The following is a 21,677-nucleotide window of genomic DNA, read 5'->3' as shown; positions in this document are numbered from 1 at the left end:
TTAGATACCAGGACCTACTAAGCCCCTACTACACATGGGTAGTAAATGGTATACCTAAGAAAAATGTACTTTATTGGTACATTATTGCTTTCAGTAAATACTAAAACTATTAAATGTATTACTACCCATTCAGACACTAACTGTGGCACTTATCTCTGGAGAGTCATCTGCCCTCACAGTGTTCCAGTGGTGAAGTTACCACATGGAATTTTCTACATGAAGGAATGCTTATGTAATCTCCAAATAGAAGCACTTATATGTAATTCAGGGCACTTCTCCCCACACAGCTGTGTATATGCAGGACTGAGGCAACGATTACCTCACACACAGATGTGAGTCAAATTGTACATTTATTTCTAAGCTAAATAAAACATGACATTGGGTTTTTCAGATGCTGTTGTTCGGCATGTATTGTCCTGAAGCGGTTTAGAAGTCTGTGATGACAGTACTGAATTCTGGATATTTTACTGTTTGCCAAATGAGTGTATAGTGGAAACTGCAGAAAATAAAATTGAATTGTTTGTTATCTGGTATTGTGATATAAGGCAGCGGATGGAGTCAGAGTAGACTGATGTTAAAGCACCACATTATAGTCTCTGCCAATCCTGACGCAGATGGCTGCACACTCTCACTGATTTGCTTCCTTCCGCCTGTGGTGGAAGATGACATCATTGTAGCCTTCTCTGTTCCGTGAAATCTCGATGGCGTAGAACTGGATCCGGGTGGCTGCAAGACAAACAAAAATTCACATTCCTTCATGACTAAAATATTCCAACAAATTAACTTAAAAAGAAACCTTGAGGTCTTTTTCACATTATAGGTGTTTATTTAACATTTTAAGATGCAGGTGATTTTCAAACTCTCCCTGAAAGCGCTTGTGCAATGATTCTCTATGAAAGAGAAGATATCAGAGCGGTTCATTTGCAATCCACTTTGAAAAGCAGTGCTTGGGCCATTTTTTGAGGCGATTTGCCTCAATGGAAGGTATATTGAAGAAAAAAAAAAACGCTCACATAATCGCTTTGGCAAGCGATTGCGTGAGCGTTTTTAAAGCAAAAATAAAGTATTTTTCCAGATCAAAAGACGGAAGCGATCTGCAAAAGCGCTTACAAAAACAAGTGGATGTGCAGAAAATTACAAGAAACCGCTTAAAAAAAAAAGCCACCGCAGACACACGCGAGCCGAACGCAATGTGAACAAGGCATAACAGAGTGATATGGATGTTTACTTTTAAACAAAACCAGTTTGCTTGTCAGTCCTGGTGATCTATTTGGCTGCAGTAATGGCTGAATCACACACCTGAAACAAGCATGCAGCTAATCCAGTCTGACTTCAGTCAGAGCACCTGATCTGCATGCTTGTTGAGGGGCTAAAAGTATCAGAGACACAGGATCAGCAGGAGAGTCCAAAAACTGGTATTATTGTAAAAGGAAAAATCCATATCCTTAGTTTAGGTTCCCTTTAAGCTGTGCAAAATGTTCAACAGGCAAAAGGTAATATTGCTTTCACCTCTAATATCATTCCATGAGGTTAGGTTCACAGTGTGCATTGCATTCCCTGTAACAGCAGCACTGCATCATAGTCAATGAAAAGTATGCTTTTGCAGTATCAGATTGCATGCAGTTTTACAATGCACCCACCCCACTGAATGCATAGGTGCAACTGCAACACGGCAAGCTACACTACAAAGCAACTGTTATGCTGTAACACACCACTGTGTGCATAGCCTTATGGTAATGTGTACCCAATCATGATGACACCTGTAGGTGAATTCTGGTAATGCAGCCATCACATAATGAGTCTGTACTCAGGGATGGGTATGAGATGCAAATATTACCAAATTGATGCAGGGTTATGCAAATTAAGAATGCAAATATATGCAGCTTGAATATTCATTGAATCACAACTTTAACCCTCCTGGCGGTTAATTTTTTTTTTGCCATATAGGCAAAAATCTTTTTTTATTTTTTTTTTGTTTCAAGTAAAGCTACCAGAGTGGTAGCTACATGAAACACCACTAGAGAGCGCATGTGTCCCTCTAGTGCGATCGTCACCGGCATCAATAGCAAACAGGGGACCGTGTATATAACGCGCTCCCGTTTGGCTTCTCCTGTCGCCATGGCAATGATCGGAATGACGTCAGCCGACGTCAGATGCCTCCGATCCAGCCCATAGCACTGCCCGGAACTCATTGGTCCAGGCAGCGCAGGGCTCTGGCGGGGGGGGGCCTCTTGCGCCGCTGCGGGCGATCGCCGCAGGGCGGCGGCGATCAAGCTGTCCGCGCGGCTAGCAAAGTGCTAGCTGCGCGTACAGCATTTTAAATGGAGCAAATTGCCCCACTAGGGGCTGAGATATCTTCCTGCGCGGCATAGCCCGGGCTTACCGCCAGGAAGGTTAAAGAATTTGTCCATTTTCAAGCTTCATACATTTAAATATAGAATTATATTTACATAATCCTGTATCAACTTTTGATTATTTGCATCTTATTATCCACCCCTAGTCACCCGGCTGCAAACAGATGTTGATGAGATGCAATAATTTAAAATGATGCAAACTGATTTTTGGAAATTGACCCAGTTCCAAGCTGCATGCAAGGACTTAGCATCTCATTAACCATTTCTAGCTGTACAGATACATCCTCATGTTGCCAGTTTACTTTCTTATACCAAAATCATTCAACTCTGGAGGCAGGTGTAAGGCTAGTTTCACAGTGGGACATTAAAGTCGCACGTTACAGCAGCCAGTAAGGCAGCCTAATTCACAGCACTGTAAAATCAAGGTGCTGTTCACAGTGCCCACGTTGCATTAGGGTATAACGCTGCACGTTAAATTAAAGTGCAGCATGCTGTACGTTATACCCCTATAGAGCTGCGTTAGATTGTTTGCACATGCTCAGTGACTAACCACATGGCTAATTAATATTCTCTGCACTGTGGTGCCTCGTGGTGGGACTCATAGTGTTGTCCGGATCATGAACAAATCGTTCATTTGATCCAGATCTCGTTTGTGAGTCGAATCATCCGGATCACCACAATGAACAATTCAGTTCACAATGGATGTCTGTCTGGAAGAAACCAGAACATACAGAATGTACAGTGCAGTGAAAGTCCTGTCCTGCTAGTCATTTCACCCAGTCTACTTCCCTAGTAGAAGGATTCGGTTCAAAGATCCGATTCGAATGATCCGAATCCTTAAAAAGATCACTATCCTGGAGCGGCTGCTTTGAGAGCTACATAACGCGGCTCAATCTGACGTCCAACTTCAACACCACCAGGCGTTACGTTAGGGGCACGTTATGCGACCAAGACGTCCCCTAAACCGCAACGTCTTGGTGTGAAAGTAGCCTAAATCATTTTCACTTGCATACAAATTATATGCATCATGAAATTGCTCAAGTAATTTTCAGCAGGAAGTGAATCTGATTGGTTAACTTTCAAGCTGCATAAATATTTGAATATCTATTTATTGATAAGCCTCCCTCAGTATCCGATCAGGATCTGCATTCAGCAAGCAAAGACTCAAGAGTCTTAATCTCCATTGCAGATATGATGCTATTATCAGCAATGGAGATACACACATTACTGTATACACTTGAGTATAGGTCTAGAAATGTAGGTCTGATTCACTTCATGAAAGTATAGGGGTAGACTTATTCACAAGCACACTAAGTAATGTGTACTAATAGTGACATTCCCATTTGCAGCAATTTACCCTGTGGTAAGTGATACTTTGAGCAGGACTGTGGAGTCTGAACAAAAATCAGCAGACTCCCCAATTTTTCTAAACCTCCAACTCCAGGTACCCAAAATGGCTCCAACTCCTTGGTCCAATACTTACCAGAACTAAGGATTTGGTACAAAAATCATCTGACTACCACTCCTCAGTTTTATGAAACTACCAACTCCGGGTACCCAAAATTGCTTTGACACCAAAGCGCTGACTTTGAGGAAAGGAAATGCCAAGAAAACAAGTTTGAAAGTCCTGGCCACAACAATTAACAAGGAAAGGGGCAGGGGAAATACTAAGCTGCATAAAAGGGAGTTAATAATTGCAGCACTTGGGGGTCTGGAGGAGGTATTGGCTGCACTTAAGGGACGGGGGGGGGGGGGGGGGGGGGGTTAATAGCTGCAATACTATATGCAGTAACCCCTCATGAGCCCTAAGTGCAGCTATTAACTTTGCTGAGTAGACTTATACTTGAGTCAATAAAAAAAAATTCCACCTTAATAGGGTTGAATATTGGAGTCGACTTTTACTCGAGGTAGACTTATATTTGAGTATATTATGTATATATTATGGACAGACTAGCCAGTCATGGTAGTACACAGGACCAGACAACAGCAGTGCCAACACCATCCGGAGGGTCATCCAAGTACCAGGACCTGCAAACTGCAAGAGAGGATGTGGAAAGTGAAGGACAAAGTAATCCCAGAGGTGGAAGAAGCGATTAGGACTCCTGAGCAAACACTGCCAATGCAGCGCAGGAGACTTGGGTGCAGCTGACACCACCATAGACCGTAATAGGAATTATGGCTATAGCAGTGCATAGTCCGTAACTTCAGCGCTGTTAGAAGATGGAGCTGAAGTTACTTTGATAATACTGTAATTCAGCCTTCCAGACGAATTACATCATTCCCCACCATCCACATGTACCTAGAGGGGGAATAGTATTTAACACCACCAGGAATTTGTGCAGCAGCAGGATAAGTCATTTATCGGATGTATCCTGCGCCCAAATCTCCTGGAGGCAAATTCTCTCGGACACCTCCTGAGCTCTAATAGAGGATTCAGCAGAACCCAGGACCAATCAGAGCCCCCAGAAGAGTGCAGACAGGGGCAACTAAAGGCTCATACACACATCAGACTATAGTCTTTGGAAAATTAAAGATCACAGACCAATCTTACCACCCTTCATGTAGTATGACAGCCATACCTTCACAGTCTAATCTATGAAACTGAACTCCCCATCAGATAGAAATCTTTGCAAGATGCTGCACACACAGACGCTGTAGATCAGTAGCTGCAAAAGTTCTGTTCCTGCCAAAGATCCGTTCCTGCAAAATGCATTCATAGTCTATGGGCCCGTTTCCACTCTCGCGGAAACGGCCGCGAATCCGCAGAGTTTCCCCGCAGGCAAATCGCGCGGGGAAACTCTGCCATAGGGGACAACGGCGCCGCCGGCCGAATCGCTTGCAGTAGCGATTCGGCCGGAAACCCCCACAGAATTCGCGGCGGAGGCTGCGATTCCCATAGCCGTGCATGGCACGGCTGATGGGAATCGCCTGCGATCCCGCCCACCCGCTCAGTGCCGGCGTGCGTCTACGAGACGCACGCCGCACTAGTGGAAACGAGCCCTATGAGATCTGCAGATCTCATACACACCTTGTTTAACTGACATTCATCTGCTGATCAGACAATCATCTGCAGATCTAAAAATCCATCCTGGTGGATCTGATCTGCAGATGAATGTCTGTTAAACAAGGTGTGTAGGATGATCTGCAGATATCATAGACTATGAATGCATTTTGCAGGAACGGATCTTTTGCAGGAGCTGATCTTTTGAATGTCTACAGCATCTTGCAAAGATTTCTGTCTGATGGGGAGTTCAGCTCCATAGAATAGACTGTGTAGGTATTGCTCTCATACTACATGGAAGGGGGTAAAATTGGTCTGTGATCTTTCATTTTCCAAAGACTGTGGTCTGATGTGTGTATGAGCCTTAAGAGGCTGCATAGAAACCTGAAGCTGCCATTTTTGTGATGGGGACACCAGGTGGAGGAAAGCACACACCACCAATATGGGTGAGAAGGCATTTTTATCAAATCATTGTAATACTAAAGTCTTGTACACCTGATGGATAAAACTCGGCCAGCGATCAACCGAGTGGATCAATTCTGCTGATCGCTTGCCGGGATCAATATTCTCACTCACCCCAGCCACCACAGACTTACTGTTACTTGTGCACTGCTCCACTGGCCCTCCATCCCCATAGCAACAGAACACATTGCTAGCCTGCAGGCTAGTGTTACATCTGTTCAGCCTTGCAATGTTGCCTGAGGGATGGTTTCCAATCCCCACCGGCCGACATACATGTGTACAAGGCTTAAAAGGACAACTGAAGGGAGAGGGAAATGGAGGCTGCCATATTTATTTCCTTTTAGGCAATACAAGTTACCTGGCAGCCCTTCTGACCACTGGCATCAGTGTCTAAATTACCCACCAGAAACAAGCTTGCGGCTTATCTTGTCAGATCTGACAATGTCAGAAATGCCTAATCTGTATATGCTTGTTTGGGGTCTATGGCTAAAAGTATGAGGCAGAGGATCAGCAGGACAGCCAGGCAACTGCTATTGCTTCAAAGAAAATAAATATGGCAGCCTCTATATACCTTTCATTCCAGTTGTCCTGATGACAAAAAAAAAAATATATATATATAATCTCTATCGATCTATCTATCACTGTACATTCAGTTATAAGATGGCTGCAATACTATCACCAATTATCTGTGATGCTGTAAGGGCCCTTTTCCACTAGCAATCAAAACGCCAGCAAATGCGATTTTTCATTAATTTTAATATGTGATTGTGATTTTTCATCTGCATTGCATCATCCCTCTTACATAAAAAAAAAAAAAAAAAAAAAAAAAAAAAATGGCTCCAGAAAGCGATTGTGATTTACAAATCGAATCACTATAGTGGAAGATACTTCTCATGATTTCTATGATAAAGTAGCAACCCTAGCATTTTGTGATTCAGCCGTGTACTGGAAAAAGGCCCTTATTCTGCCACTTACCAAAAATGGTGTTTTCTTCGTAGTACTCTTTGCTGCTGTCCAGCCTTAATAAGGTCCCATAATTGAAGTCTTCTACTTCGTGTTCAAACTTCATGCAAAAAGGCCGCCATTTCTACAGGAGAAACCAGTGGAAACGCAGCTATGAGAGAGGCAGAGACTGCGCACAGGAACTTTACAGAAGAAAGCCAGGATGTCTGCTCTGAACAGATGCTGGGGGACACTTTACCTCTTTGGCTGCTGGAGATTTCAGATCCTCTGGATCCAGAACATCAATACGGAGATCTGGAAACTCATCCCGGAATGCCGTATAAATCACGTCATCTGTTTTCGTCAGCTTCAGAAGGCGGGGTTCCACGGAGGATATAAGCTAGTGAGTGAAAGTCATGTTTGTTAGTGCACAGCATGTGCTCTGGCCATAAATCAGATTGCATTACTGGAAGATGAGGGAAACATTTTAAATACAAAAAGTACCCCATCTATTTTCAAACACAAACAAACTCCAGGTCACTCCCATCAGACCTGCAGGAATACTCTAATCCTCATTCAAGCAATATTTTACTTTTTTCAAAGGATTTTGTCATCTTTATTTCACATCAGAGAGGGACCTGTTTGAAGCTCAGCCTTCCTACCAGCGCAGTGAGTACCGGGGTGTCAGTTATTGATTAGTGCAGGGCGATTACTCCTTCAGAGCAGTAATGCTTCTGCCGTTGTGCAGCATATTACACATACAGGAAGAGAGCGTAAGGGCTCGTTCGCACTATGGGCATTTTCAAGTGCAGGCAATTTTTAAAATCGCCCACAAAACACTTGCGCAATGAATCTCTATGAGAAGGTTCATACAAGTACGGTTCGTGCGCTGTGCGTTCAGCAAAGCGGTGCCTGTGCCTTTTTTGGGGGCGATTTTCGTATGATGGAAGGTATAGGAAAAGCGCTAAATGTTCACAAAACCGCCTTATGAGACGATTGCGTTTGCTGGTTTTTAGAATACATTGTATTCTTTTCCGGGTCAAATAGTTCACTTCCTGACTTGGGTCAGGGAGTGCATCTCAAAACAGCTCTGGCAAAGCGCCTAGAAAAGCGATTTTTCCAAAAACGCAGCGCGCAGTGGAGCTTGTGGTTTTGATTTTAGGTGTGAATAAGGCCTTACTGGGCAGAAAGAACTTTGCAGAGAGCACTAAAACAGTACTGATTTCTTTCTTGGAAAATAATGCTATGAGCATTCATACCTTTAAGAGATGCACAATTGGCTGCAAACTGACACAGAAAAAAGTTTAAAGGACAACTAAAGTGCCATATATATTTCCTTTAAATACCAGTTGATTGACAGTCCTGTTGATCTGTTTGGCTGCAGTATTGTCTGAATAACACCAGAAACAAGTATGCAGCTAATCTTGTCACATCTGACAATGTCAAAAACACCTGATCTGCTGCATGCTTGTTCGGGGTCTATGGATAAAAGTATTATGCTGGGTACACACTGAGATTTTATGGTCGATTTACTGTCAGATCGATTATTTCCAACATGTCCAATTTGCTTTCCAATCGATTTCCGAGCATTTTCCAATCAATTTCCTATTAAAGTTAATGGAAATTGATCAGAAAGCAAATCAGACATGTTGGAAAATAATCGATCTGACAGTAAATCGACCATAAAATCTCAGTGTGTACCCAGCATAAGAGGGAGAGGATCAGCAGGATAGATAGCCAGGCAACTGGTATTGCTTAAAAGGAAATAAATATGGCAGCCTCCATATCCCTCTCGCTACAAATGTCCTTTCAATCAGTGGTCTGAAACTCCACCCTTCCATTGCCACAGTGGCTTAACTGTTTGTGTCGCCTCAGCCTGCTCCAAGCTCAGAAGCTGCAGCCCTAATAGCAGCCCAGCTGGGGGATGGGCCATGGCAACACAGGTGGAGGTGGCCATAGAGCTTTGGAACACTTTGGGTAAAAATGGCCGCAGCAGTTCTGATGGAGTGGGCAGAGTTTCAGACCTCTAATGATTTATGGGTTAGCTATTGCCGCTGACAACTGCAGTCAGGCGATTTTCCGGCGTTCGCGTTTCAGTGCTATAGAAAAATATATATAGCAATGTACAAGCCTCTTCCCTTTTTAAGCCACAGGACCAATATCACATACTGTGAATCCAGCAAGTACATAAACTGCAGTGGATAAAACAGAGAAGAGATGTTGCTGAAGGCTATTATGTAGATTAGAGACTGATAATTTTTCAGAATGGTCTTAGAAAAAACATGTTTTTGGCCTATTGGACACCTGCATTTCTGCACGTTTCTTCCTGGTGAAAGTTCGCTGGACACTTTATACCAGGGGTTCCCAACCTTTTTCGGCCTGGTGTTCAGTGTTCCTTGCAAAAACCAGACCTCTGCTACGGGGAGGGCGGGAGGGGGGGGGGGGAGATAATCGGGGGGCAATAAAACTCTCCAGGAAGTCTCCCTATCCTGGCTTTAAAGAGAAGGAGATGCATGGAGGAGATCAGACACCCTCAAACTCATTAGGACCCATTCACATTCCTGCACGTAGCCTGACCAGAGTAGAGACATGACTTTTAATTCCACTTGATATGAAAGAATAAGTCGTTCAGACATTTGACTAAATTAATCAGTTTTCCGTCAATGCTAGCTATTTCAAAATTAGCAGACAATTATTAAAAATGATTTGTGTATGATTAGACCACTCAGCACGACACTAACACCTCCTGAAAGCAAGCAACAGTGTGCTCCGCAGTGGAATACCCCAAGGCACACGTGTTTGGTACCTGTGTGACGCAGAGAATGCCAGCAGCGTACCTGTGGCACTCTCTGCGGGTTATAGTCGGCTGTCACCACGTTATAACCATTCCAGTTATTGTATATTCTTTCTGCTTGTCATGACAAAGGGCGGGAGAAGGCACACACCCCATCTCCTGTTCCAACTCCGCCCTCTGGCAGAGGAAGAGTTAAAACAACCCTGCTGGACACAGAGAAGAGTCTTTTGTCCAGCCATCCATACCATCAAAGGATTGGCATTTCATTCTATCAAAGGACTTCTATCCATTCCACAGAACAGAAGTTTCCATAACTGGACTTCATATCTTCTGTTGGACTTATCGCAAAGGACACAGTAACGTGACAAATTGCTCAGACTATCAATAGCTATTTTCCCATTTGTTTCTATTGCTATATTTTTGTTCTGCATTATTTAAGTGCTAAGTGCTGTTCTGAAAAATCTCCTCAAAAAGAATTCACATCTTCGTAGAGACGATACCATAACTGTTTTGATATTAATATCATCTGTACCTATTCAGTAAGGAGTTCAAGGCAAGACTCCCTAACACTGCAGGGTGGTCTCTTGAGCGCTTCCCAGTAGCTGCAGCTCTTGAGCGCTTTGAGTCCGACAGGAGGAAAGCGCTATACAAATCTTCGGATTATTATTATAGTTTTGCTATCTCTAGAAAAGTTGTCAAATTAACCCTTTTTCCTACAGGATTTAGCTAGAGTAAAGGCTCATACACACATCAGACTATAGTCTTTGGAAACTGAAAGATCACAGACCAATCTTACCACCCTTCATGTAGTATAAAAGCCATACTCTACACAGTCTTTTCTATGGAGCTGAACTCCACATCAGAAAAAAATCTTTGCAAGATGCTGCACACACAGATGCTGTACAGACACAAAAGATCAGTATCTGCAAAAGATCTGTTCCTGCCAAATACCCATTCCTGCAAATTGCAATGATAGTCTATGAGATCTGCAGATCATCATACACACATGATTTAACCGGCATTCATCTGCAGATCAAGCAATCATCCGCAGATCTGAAAATCCATCCTGGTGGATCTGATCTGACTGCAGATGAATGTCAGTTAAATCATGTGTGTATGATGATCTGCAGATCTCATAGACTATCATTGCAATTTGCAGGAATGGATTTTTGGCAGGAACAGATCTTTTGCAGATACTGATCTTTTGTGTCTGTACAGCATCTGTGTGTGCAGCATCTTGCAAAGATTTTTTTCTGATGTGGAGTTCAGCTCCATAGAAAAGACTGTGTAGAGTATGGCTCTCATACTACATGAAGGGTGGTAAGATTGGTCTGTGATCTTTCATTTTCCAAAGACTATAGTCCGATGTGTGTATGCACCTTTAGACTTAGCGCATTCGCACGCTTTATTGCGGATTGGTGGCAGCGACCTGGCCTCTATATGAGCCCAGATTGTATATACAATCGAAATTGGACTGTGTGTGGACTCACCAACCAATCCAAAAGGTTACTTTGCCGGCAGTGCTGACTGCCTTCAGGATTCCCTCAGGGTCTGAAGCCTTATGGTGAACTGCAGCAAAGGGAACAAGAATTGGTGGGTGACTGCGCATACGGCACACCCCTCTCCTCCATGCTTGTTTTCCTTTCGCTCTCATGCTTCCTGCCTCATCACAGCAGCTGCGGAGTGCGCTGCTGTGATGAGGCAGGAAGCATGAGAGCGGTTCCCCTGGTAACGGCGATACACATTGCCGCTACAGGAAGCTGCTTCCTGCCTCATCACAGCAGCTGTGGGGCGCACTGCTGTGACGGAAAACAACAAGCATGGAGGAAAAGGGAATATAATAGCGGAAGCAGCCGCCAACTAAGCAAGGTAACATCAGCGGCGGCCGCAGGGGGGGGAGGTGGGGGCAAGAGGCCAGACCCGCGGACCACCAGCAAACGGCCCATGGGCCAGTAGTGGATCGGGGGTTTGGGACCCCTGCTTTATACCTCATTTGTCTGTAGGCACTGCCTTAAACTACATGCACTGTGGATGGCACATTAAAACTTACATTTTAACCACTTTACCCCCGCGCGTACGTATTTCTCCGCCCCTTTTTCCATCCTTTAACAACCAGGGACGGAGAAATACGTACTTTCCGCGTTCCCGACGCTGTCCGCGCTCCCGCTCGTAAACACGCCGCCCGCCGCTAGTAAACACGCCGCCGCCCGCTCGCCCAGAGATCAATGAACGGGAAAATCCATTCCCGTTCGTTGATCTAAGCCCCGCAATGATCCGCTGCTCTCCTATGGGCAGCGCGATCATTGTGAGAAAAAACTCACGTGTCCAGCCTCCTTATACTTCCTCCAAGCTTCCGGAAGGAAGCTTGGAGGTCGCATTAAAACAAAAAGTTACTGTGGCCATCTTGCGGCCAAATAGTAAACTACACCCTACACATTTTTCACATACAAATAAATGACTTTTACACATAAAATTAACTCATTACCTCCCACACTCCCCATTTTTTTTTTTTGTAATTAAAAAAAAATTAAAAAATTTACAATTAAAAAAAATACATAAATAGTTGCCTTAGGGACTGAACTTTTTAAATATTTATGTCAAGAGGGTATAACACTGTTACTTTATAAACTATGGGCTTGTAATTAGGGATGGACGCAAAAATGAAAAAAATGCACCTTTATTTCCAAATAAAATATTGGCGCCAAACATTGTGATAGGGACATAATTTAAATGGTTTTATAACCGGGACAAAAGGGCAAATACATTTCATGGGTTTTAATTACAGTAGCATGCATTATTTAAAAACTATAATGGCCGAAAACTGAAAAATAATTATTTTTTTCCCCACATTTTTCCTATTTTCCCATTAAAACACATTTAGAAAAAAATAATTCTTGGCATAATGTCCCACCTAAAGAAAGCCTAATTGGTGGCGGAAAAAACAAGATATAGTTCATTTCATTGCGATAAGTAATGATAAAGTTATAGACGAATGAATGGAAGGAGCGCTGAAAGGTGAAAATTGCTCTGGTGCTCAGGGGGTAAAACCCCTCAGTGGTGAAGTGGTTAAAGTCTCTGAAATGTTTTCATGTATGGAAAGTGTCCATATGCCCCTAAGGTTATACAGATACTTTCCCAGGTTGACCATTTTATACACTGCCAACTGGCACTAAAACATACACTAAGTAGTCTGTCGATCCTGTTCCTTTATGCAACTTATAATACAGATGCCCACACTTACATTAAAGTACACCTCCGCATGCTGATACGCCTTCATGGCCCAAACCATCTCCACATTGGGCTGCAGAAAGAAAGGAAGATGTTCAGGTCCCTTTCAAGATGCTTAACAACCGTCCTACACAAAGATTATGTACTACACGTATAAGAAAAATCAGTCAATCCTTTGAACACACTTGCAATTGAATCATCCAGGAACCAAAGTCACATCTTGAAGGACATGAGTCACAGAATAAGGGCTGGTTCAGACGGACGCTTGCGGAGCGTTTACCGCAAGCGTTCGGAACGTCGCGGTAAACGCTCCCATTCAAGTGAATGGGAGCGTTTACACCGAGCTTTTGCGCGCTTTTACCCGAACGCGGCGTTCGGGTCCCGATTTTCGTTAGCGTTCGATCTGCCCCTGAAAGCGACATGTAGCTTCCAGGGAGCGGCCAACCGCGACGGATAATGTTCCCCTAGGGGGAAAAAAAAAACCCGCAACCGCATCGGAACACGACCGAAGGCTACTGAAAGCCTGACCGCGCAGCCGCCGCAACGCCCCCAGACGCGACGCCACGCAGACGTCCGTCTGAACCAGCCCTAATACAATAAAGGCATCGGAGTTATGGTGACAATGAAGCAATGTGCCATTGCTGTTCTTAAAGTGTAACGGTCGGGCATAAAATCAATTCTTTATTTTTATCTGGTAAACAACTAAGAAGGATGCTAACCAGGCAATCCAAACGTTAGTGTGGCTGATATTTTGCTGAAAACCATCCCACAGTGTGATGTCATGACAATTTACTGTCTGTGAACCTTGTTGCATTGTGGGAAAACACAGCTTTTTCCAACAGCCAAGCAAGCAGGATCTGCGCGTGCATGTTTTTATTTTTTTAAACCTTGCAGCCTATCACATTGTTAGTGGGTGTGGTTATAGATAATTGCAGTTGGTGCTGCCATTTTTTTTCCCCTTCTAGTAGTAAATAGGATTACCCACATGTTCCTTGTGGCTCAAACATTTTTTGCTAAAACTACTCTTTAACCAGCCTGGCGGTATGGACGAGCTCAGCTCGTCCATCACCGCCGGAGGCTGCCGCTCAGGCCCTGCTGGGCCGATTTTCTTCAAATAAAAAGCAGCACACGCAGCCGGCACTTTGCCAGCCGCGTGTGCTGCCCGATCGCCGCCGCTCTGCGGCGATCCGCTGCGAGCAGCGGCGAAAGAGGGTCCCCCCAGCCGCCTGAGCCCAGCGTAGCCGGAACAAAAAGTTCCGGCCAGCGCTAAGGGCTGGATCGGAGGCGGCTGACGTCAGGACGTCGGCTGACGTCCATGACGTCACTCCGCTCGTCGCTATGGCGACGATCTAAGCAAAATAAGGAAGGCCGCTCATTGTGGCCTTCCTTGTTTATTCTGGGCGCCGGAGGCGATCGGAAGAACGCCTCCGGAGCGCCCTCTAGTGGGCTTTCATGCAGCCAACTTTCAGTTGGCTGCATGAAAGTTTTTTTTTTATTAAAAAAAAAACCCTCCCGCAGCCTCCCTGGCGATCTTATCAGAACGCCAGGGTGGTTAAAGGGAACCTTAACTGAGTTTCACTTGCCTGGGGCATCTACCAGCCCCCTGCAGCCATCCTGTGCCCTCACAGTCACTCACAGCTCCTCCGGTCCACCACCGCCAGCTAGTTTCATTTTTGCCAATTCGACTCACAAGTGCAACATGTAAAAATGTATGTGTTAATGTGCACAATAGCTTCTTGCCCCAGCGGTAATGCGTTCAAAAGGTGTGCATAGTGGCCCGCCAACTCAGAGTCGGCAAAATCGAAACTTGCTGGCGGCGGGGGACCGGAGGAGCAGTGAGTGACTGTGAGGGCACAGGATGGCTGCAGGGGGCTGGTAGATGCCCCAGGCAAGTGAAACTCTTGAGTTAAGGTTCCCTTTTAAAGCAGGGGTCAGGAACCGTTTTGGCTGAGAGAACCATAAACACCTCATTTACAAATGTAATTCCATGAGAGCCATGCAATATGTTTCAAACTGGGACAGTGCGCATGCACAGCAGAGTGCTCACGTTCCTGTTGCCATGGTGATGTGTATACAGTTAATCCGCCGGGCAGCGTAAGTGTCAGACACATCTTCAGCTTCTCTTGGGTTTCAGCAACAACAGCAGCAATTTCCCCGAGAGCCAGACAGGAGAAATACAATTACCTAGCCGACTTGGGGGTTGATTCACTTTGTAGGAGAAGATCCCTGCACTTTGTCCCAATAGGCTGCAGGGCTCTCGTCCTACAAAGTCACTGTACCTGACAGAGTCCAGGGTGGGACAATTAAAGCAGCTGTTTGTTTGGGGGGGGGGGGGGAGCGCGAGCAAGTTAGTAGTGCATGCTACAGCAGTAGCGTGCCCACTTTGAAAATTTTACTTGCGCTGCCACACTAAGCTGCGCTGCTTGAGCAGTGTAGCTTAGTAAATCGACCCCTACTGAATTTGTCTGCCAGCCAGATGGAGCCTTCAAAAGAACCACGTCTGGCTCCTGAGCCATTGGTTCACTACCCCTGCTTTAAAAGGACCCTGACCTCTAAAAATAAACGAAATTGGTACTTACCTGGGGCTTTCTGCAGCCTACTGTAGGTCAGGAGGTCCCCCAGCGTGGTCCTGGCTCCTCTCCCGGGCCCTCCACCACATATCGCACCGCCGACAACCGGGCTGCGCATGCGCAGTACTGTCACGCCGGCCGCCGTGGTGATGAAGAGCATCCCGGTTCAGGAAGTGGGAGCCTGACACCCGTCCCGAGTGTCGGCGGTGCGGTATGCGGTGGAGGGACCGGGAGAGGAGCCAGGACCACACCGGGGGACCTTCGGTGGGCTGCAGAAAGCCCCAGGTAAGTACCAATTTCGTTTATTTTTAGAGCTCGGAGTCCCTTTAAAGGGGAACTGAAGAGAGAGGTATATGGAGGCTGTCATGTTTATTTCCTTTTAGACAATACCAGTTGCCTGGCAGCCCTGCTGATCCTCTGCCTCTAATACTATTAGCCATAGTCCCTGACCAAGCATGCAGCAGATCAGGTGTTTCAGTGGTTCAGACTTATAAGTCTGATCTGACAAGACTAGCTGCATGCTTGTTTCTGGTTTTAATCAGATACTACTGCAGAGAAATAGACCAGCAGGGCTGCCAGGCAACTGGTATTGATTCAAAGGAAATAAACATGACAGCCTCCATATACCTCTCTCTTCAGTTCCCCTTTAAAGCATACATGAGGCCATAAGTATAAATGTGTCTTTACTTATCTGGGGCTTCTTCCAGCCCCTATAATCCTCTGTGTCCCTCGCCACAGTTCTGCAGTCATACGCAGATGCTTGGCAGCCGCTATGGAGGGGAAAGCAAGAGACTTGGCGACTGTGGAATTGCGGCGAGGGACACAGAATTCTAGGGGCTGGAAGAAGCCCCAGGCAAGTAATGACGCACTTATACTTTTGGCCTCATGTATCCTTTAAAGGAGTTATCAAGCAAACCCCCGACCCCCCCCAAAATTACCCGGGGCTTTCTCCAGCCCGTTGCAGCAGACATGTCTCTTGTCGCAGCTCTGCTCTCACATGCCGGCCCGGGTTCCCGCCGGTGCAGAGGCCGACCTCCTCTACTGCGCCTGCGCCGATATCAATCAAGTCCACATTGTTCGTAGTGTACTGTAGAGATGCAGTAGTTCTGCACCTGCGCAGTACACTGCGGACAACGTGGACTTGATTGACAGTGGTGCTTGCGCAGGCGAACTAGATGATGACCTCTGCACCAGCAGGGACCCAGGTTGGCGGCTGCGAGTGGAGATACTGCGAGCGACATAGTGGCTGCAAGCGGCTCGAGGAGGCCCCTGGGTAAGTAGAGGGGGGGGGAGGGGAGGGGAGGGGGGGGTTTGCTTGATGACTCCTTTAACCTCTTGACGACCAGCTAACGCCGATTGGCATAAACTGGTCGTCTGCAGGTTACCATGGAAACGGCCGCTCCATGTCAGTTCACGGAGGGTGTCTCCGTGAACAGCCGGAGAGCCGCCGATTGCGGCTCGCCGGCAAAATGTAAACAGGCGGGGAAGAAATCCCCGCTGTTTACATCATACGGCGCTGCTGCGCAGCAGCGCCGTAAGGCAGATCGGCGATCCCCGGCCTCCGATTGGCCGGGGATCGCCGGCATATGATAGGCTGAAGCCTATCCTTCAATGCGCAGGACGGAAATCCGTCCTGTGCAGCTCACAGGGGGAGGGAGGGAGCGGCGAGACGGCGGAGAACGCTGCGGAGGGGGGCTTTGAAGAGCCCCCCCCCCCGCTAAGCAAATGCAGCCGGCGGCGATCAGACCCCCCCGGGCAGGACATCCCCCTAGTGGGGAAAAAAGGGGGGTAGTCTGATCGCCCTGCTGCACTCCTGATCGGTGCTGCGGGCTGTAGAGCCCACGCAGCACCGATCATTGAAAAATCCCCTGGTCGGCAAGTGGTTAAGGCCTCATTCACACTGGAGCATTTTACTAGCCATTTCAGCTTGTCTGTAGGTCGCTAGCTCTTGAAAAAGTGCTGCAGTAATGCAAATCAATGGTAGTAGCAATCACCAGCGAGTAGCTGAAATCTCAGACTTTTTGGAGCGATTGCATTTCAATGTTAAAGAATCACAAAATCTTTCTGACTGATTGTAACATTTCAAAAATATGACTAATGTACCACACATGTTCAATTTTTTTTTATGATAAAAAAAATGATTGTAAACTGAGAAAATTTACTCAATTGACAATCTACCACACACAACATACAATCTTTAGAAAGATTGAAAGATTACTGGCATTCCGGATCAATAAAAAAATCGAAGAAAACTGGAAAACCAATCGGATTTTTCAGTCGAATGAAGGGAAAAAAAAAAAAAAAAAGCTTTCAATTTTTTGGGAAGATCCGATCGTTTTTATCGAATTGCCGTAAAATAGGATCATTTTATTGTATCGTGTGTGGCCACCTTAAGAATTACCAAGAGAAAAATAAAAATCCTTTCATTTAGTCATAAAAAACATTCATTAAACCCAAAAATTATTAGTCAAACTTGAAGTTGCATATTCTCAGCAGGCCTCATCTTGCACCATTTATTGGGCGAGTCCACTTACATCATTGCCATAGGCTTCTGCAGGTAATGACAGTGCCTCAGCCACTGAGAGAGCTTCTGCTGCACCCTATGAAGTAAACAAGTCAAAATTAAAGAGAACCTGCACTGACATGTAACACAATGAGATAAAGGTGTAACTATAGCCCTAACCCCACAACTAGGCTGTGTTTTTTTCTTTTTATAGTACAAAAATTATTGGACAGACATAAATACCGAAGAGAACAGAAGGTACAATAGATTTATCTAAATTTACATATATGTTAGTATGGTGCACAAAGCCACTGACTGGGCACTGTCTACACTGTGAATACATCTTTCTGGAGCTGCACCATAAAGGGGAAGCCAGGTGAGACCAGATACATTTTTCTTGAATGGTGGAGTAACCTGATATTGATGCCCCCCCCCCCCCCCACCAGGTACCTGGTTTTTCCTTTACCCATGTTTCTTTTTTTACGTGTATGTTCATTGAGTACTTTAATAGGGACACTACACTACCACAAAGTACGGCCTCCATTTACTCCGAGAACATCCTCCGTTACTCGTGGCTTGGATTCCACAAGATGTTGGAAGCCCTCCTTTGAGATTCTGGTCCATGCTGCCTTGATTACATCACATTATTTCAACAGACTTGTTATACCACATCCCAAACCAGCTCCAGGCTGGGATCTGCATGCAAGTAAAGCCCCATCTACACCGTACAATCTTTTGATTCATTAAATCAATTCATAAGATCTTTTGATTCAATTTGCCATTGCAAAACAGTGGCAAATTGAATCAAATCGAATCCCGATCGAACATGTCGGATTGAATCGAATCAATTAATTTAAACGGACAAAAAAAAAATTGTATGGTGTAGATGGGGCTTGACATCGGGCCACTGATGGCAAATCCTGACCCATCATGTGTGCCTCTGCAGATTTCAAGACTCATCAGACCAGTCTCCCCATGTTGGTGAACCTATGATCTCTGCAGCCTCAGCTTAGTGGCTGACAGGAGGGGAACCCAACAAGATCCAGCAGGTTTTGCTCTCTGTGGTCTGCCAACCACAAGTGTAAACAAGCTTCTGTACTTCTTCTGCCAGACCAAACCAGCCTGGAGATTCTCATGTGATCAGTCCAATCAACATGGCAATCCAGTCACAGAACTTCCATTCCTTGGATTTCCTTTGTACCAATCTGCGTAAACCCTACAGACGTATGTACGTGAGCATCCCAGGAGATCAGCAGTTACAGACACTGAATCTAGTCCATTTGCCACCATTTATTATAGCACCTAACACTATTTGCACATTGCATTGCAAACAGCGATGTACAGTCAATGAAAACTAGTATGCTTCATCCTCACTGTTAATATGCGTTTTGTGGTAACTCACTGCATGCAGCGCCTTACGATGCTGCACGCTTTTACACTACAACGCACCTGTCACACTGTGGACAATACAAGGGGCCATTACGCTGCAATGCACCACTATGAACGTAGCTTAAGAGGTTTGCAGTGGCACCAACACTAGACAGTAAAGCCTGCAATATATCCTGGAATTACCACCATATAAATTAATAAAGTGGACCTGAAATCTTGCACAGGACCGAAGGAAAACTGAGAAAAGCACCCTGTACGTATTTAGACAGTTTAGCTTGTCCAATTCACCCTCATCTGTCTAATCACAAGTTGTAATTTGATCTCGCAACATGTCAGCTGACTGCCACAGCAGATAAGCTCATTTGAAAGTACAGGATGTTAATAAAGCGGAATAACACCCTGCATTTCAACTTTGCTCTAAAACATTATTTACAGCATATTATATGCAACCAGCATTTTTTTTTTTTACTAGACCAACATTGGAAGGGTTAAACACAGAGGTTTAAAGTTCCGTGGAGAGATATGAAGAAGTTCAGAAAGATACATTTTACTAAATAGAATGTAACAAGTTATAAATGTTACACACTCTTTGGCTGTCCTCCAGCTCCTCAGTCAGACAGAGTGAGTCAGATGCCACACTTAGATACGTTTAGGTAAACAAAATGTATCTATGTAAGCTTCGGATGCGTCTGCATATCTCTCCAGGAACTTTAAAGCTCTGTGTAACCCTTACAATGCTGGTCTAGTAAAAAAAAAAAAATGCTGGTTGTATATAATATACTGTAAATAATGTTTTAGAGCAAAGTTGAAATGCAGGGTTATATTCCGCTAAGTCTGCTTCCATAAAAGCAGGAAGTAGAAACACTGCAGATTTATTGCATGATTTATTGCAGGATTTGTATTAGCTGTAACAAAGACAAGTTTTTCTTTAACCTTCCTGGCCGATTTGCATAAATTTTTGCTTGCTGCATGTTTCTAACGATCGCCGCCGATGCGCCGCTAACCACCACGTAACACGCCAACACCAAAAGCCCCCCCCCCCCCCCGAGACCCCTGCGCAGCCTGGCCAATCAGTGCCAGGCAGCACTAAGGGGTGGATCGGGACTCCCGATGACATCACGACATCGATGACATCATCCCGCCTGTCGCCATGGCGACGGGGGAAGCCCTCCAGGAAATCCCGTTCTTTGAACGGGATTTCCTGATCGCAGATCTCCGGAGGCGATCGAAGCGAGTGGGGGGATGCCGCTGCACAGGCTCGCTACATGAATTAAAGACAACACAAGAAAAAAACTGCTGCACTTTTTTTAATAGACCGCCAGGAGGGTTTTAAACTGACTGCCAAGTGTACTGGTTAAGGGCACTGCCTTTGACATGGGAGACCAGAGTTTGAATCCTATCTAGGGCCAGTACCTGTTCAGTAAGGAGTTCAAGGCAAAACGCCCTAACACTGCAGGGTGGCCTCTTGAGTGCGCCCTTAGTGGCTGCAGCTCTTGAGCACTTTGAGTCCGTCAGGAGAAAAGCGCTATACAATTTGTATAATACAAATGTTCAGATTATTATTATTAAAGATCAACATGCTGTTGCGCATCTTTTAGAGCAGAAAGGAAGTTCGAGTTCAAATCCATTTTAACACCCACACTATACAGTACCCCCAGCATTAAACACTGGCACCCACAGTCTACAGTACACCCAGCGCTATACACTGGCACCCACAGTCTACAGTACACCCAGCGCTATACACTGGCACCCACAGTCTACAGTACACCCAGCACTATACACTGGCACCCACAGTCTACAGTACACCCAGCACTATACACTGGCACCCACAGTCTACAGTACACCCAGCGCTATACACTGGCACCCACAGTCTACAGTACACCCAGCACTATACACTGGCACCCACAGTCTACAGTACACCCAGCGCTATACACTGGCACCCACAGTCTACAGTACACCCAGCACTATACACTGGCACCCACAGTCTACAGTACACCCAGCGCTATACACTGGCACCCACACTGTACAACATGCCTTGCTAACTAATACTGCCCAGTATTCTGTAGGGGTTCCAGCACCCCATCAGCAGCTGCCCCCATGGTCTCTATTTCCAGCACGCCAGTCTCCACGTGAGGCCACATGTCACGGCCAATGCCAATTCTCAGGACTACTAAGCTCTCAGCTGCAGAGTCTACGTCTCACCAAAACACCTCCCCGCCCCCATTGTATCCCATAATCATGTCTTCTCACCAGAGAGTTCAAGCCTGCCATCCCTCCTGTAGGCGCCGCCATATTGCTACACTTTCCTCTCTACCCTCCCACCCTGCGTGCTCCCAAGATGCCCTGCGCCGCTTCTTTCCACCATCTTTACTTTTCCGAGCGGACCCCGCCCGCTTTTACGTCACATCTGTATAGCGAGTCAGTAGCGGCTTGG

At 45.6% G+C, this 21,677-nt stretch overlaps 1 protein-coding gene across 1 annotated transcript; it reads right to left on the bottom strand.

Annotated features, from left to right (window-relative positions):
• Nucleotides 1-331: 331 nt before the first annotated feature.
• Nucleotides 332-21,636, bottom strand: PBDC1 (polysaccharide biosynthesis domain containing 1). Its single transcript, XM_068274705.1, has 6 exons — nucleotides 21,494-21,636; nucleotides 17,886-17,951; nucleotides 12,795-12,854; nucleotides 7,019-7,159; nucleotides 6,793-6,904; nucleotides 332-726 (listed from the first exon to the last, which is right to left on the bottom strand). Exons 1-6 carry the CDS (start codon nucleotides 21,533-21,535, stop codon nucleotides 629-631), a joined length of 519 nt encoding a protein of 172 aa, XP_068130806.1. The 5' UTR covers nucleotides 21,536-21,636; the 3' UTR covers nucleotides 332-628.
• Nucleotides 21,637-21,677: the final 41 nt, after the last annotated feature.

The sequence above is a fragment of the Hyperolius riggenbachi genome, chromosome 3 (genome assembly GCF_040937935.1).
Source record: "Hyperolius riggenbachi isolate aHypRig1 chromosome 3, aHypRig1.pri, whole genome shotgun sequence".
Lineage (NCBI taxonomy): Eukaryota > Metazoa > Chordata > Amphibia > Anura > Hyperoliidae > Hyperolius > Hyperolius riggenbachi.
Note: the sequence above shows the minus strand (reverse complement) of the source record. Positions and strands in the feature narration are given on the sequence as shown.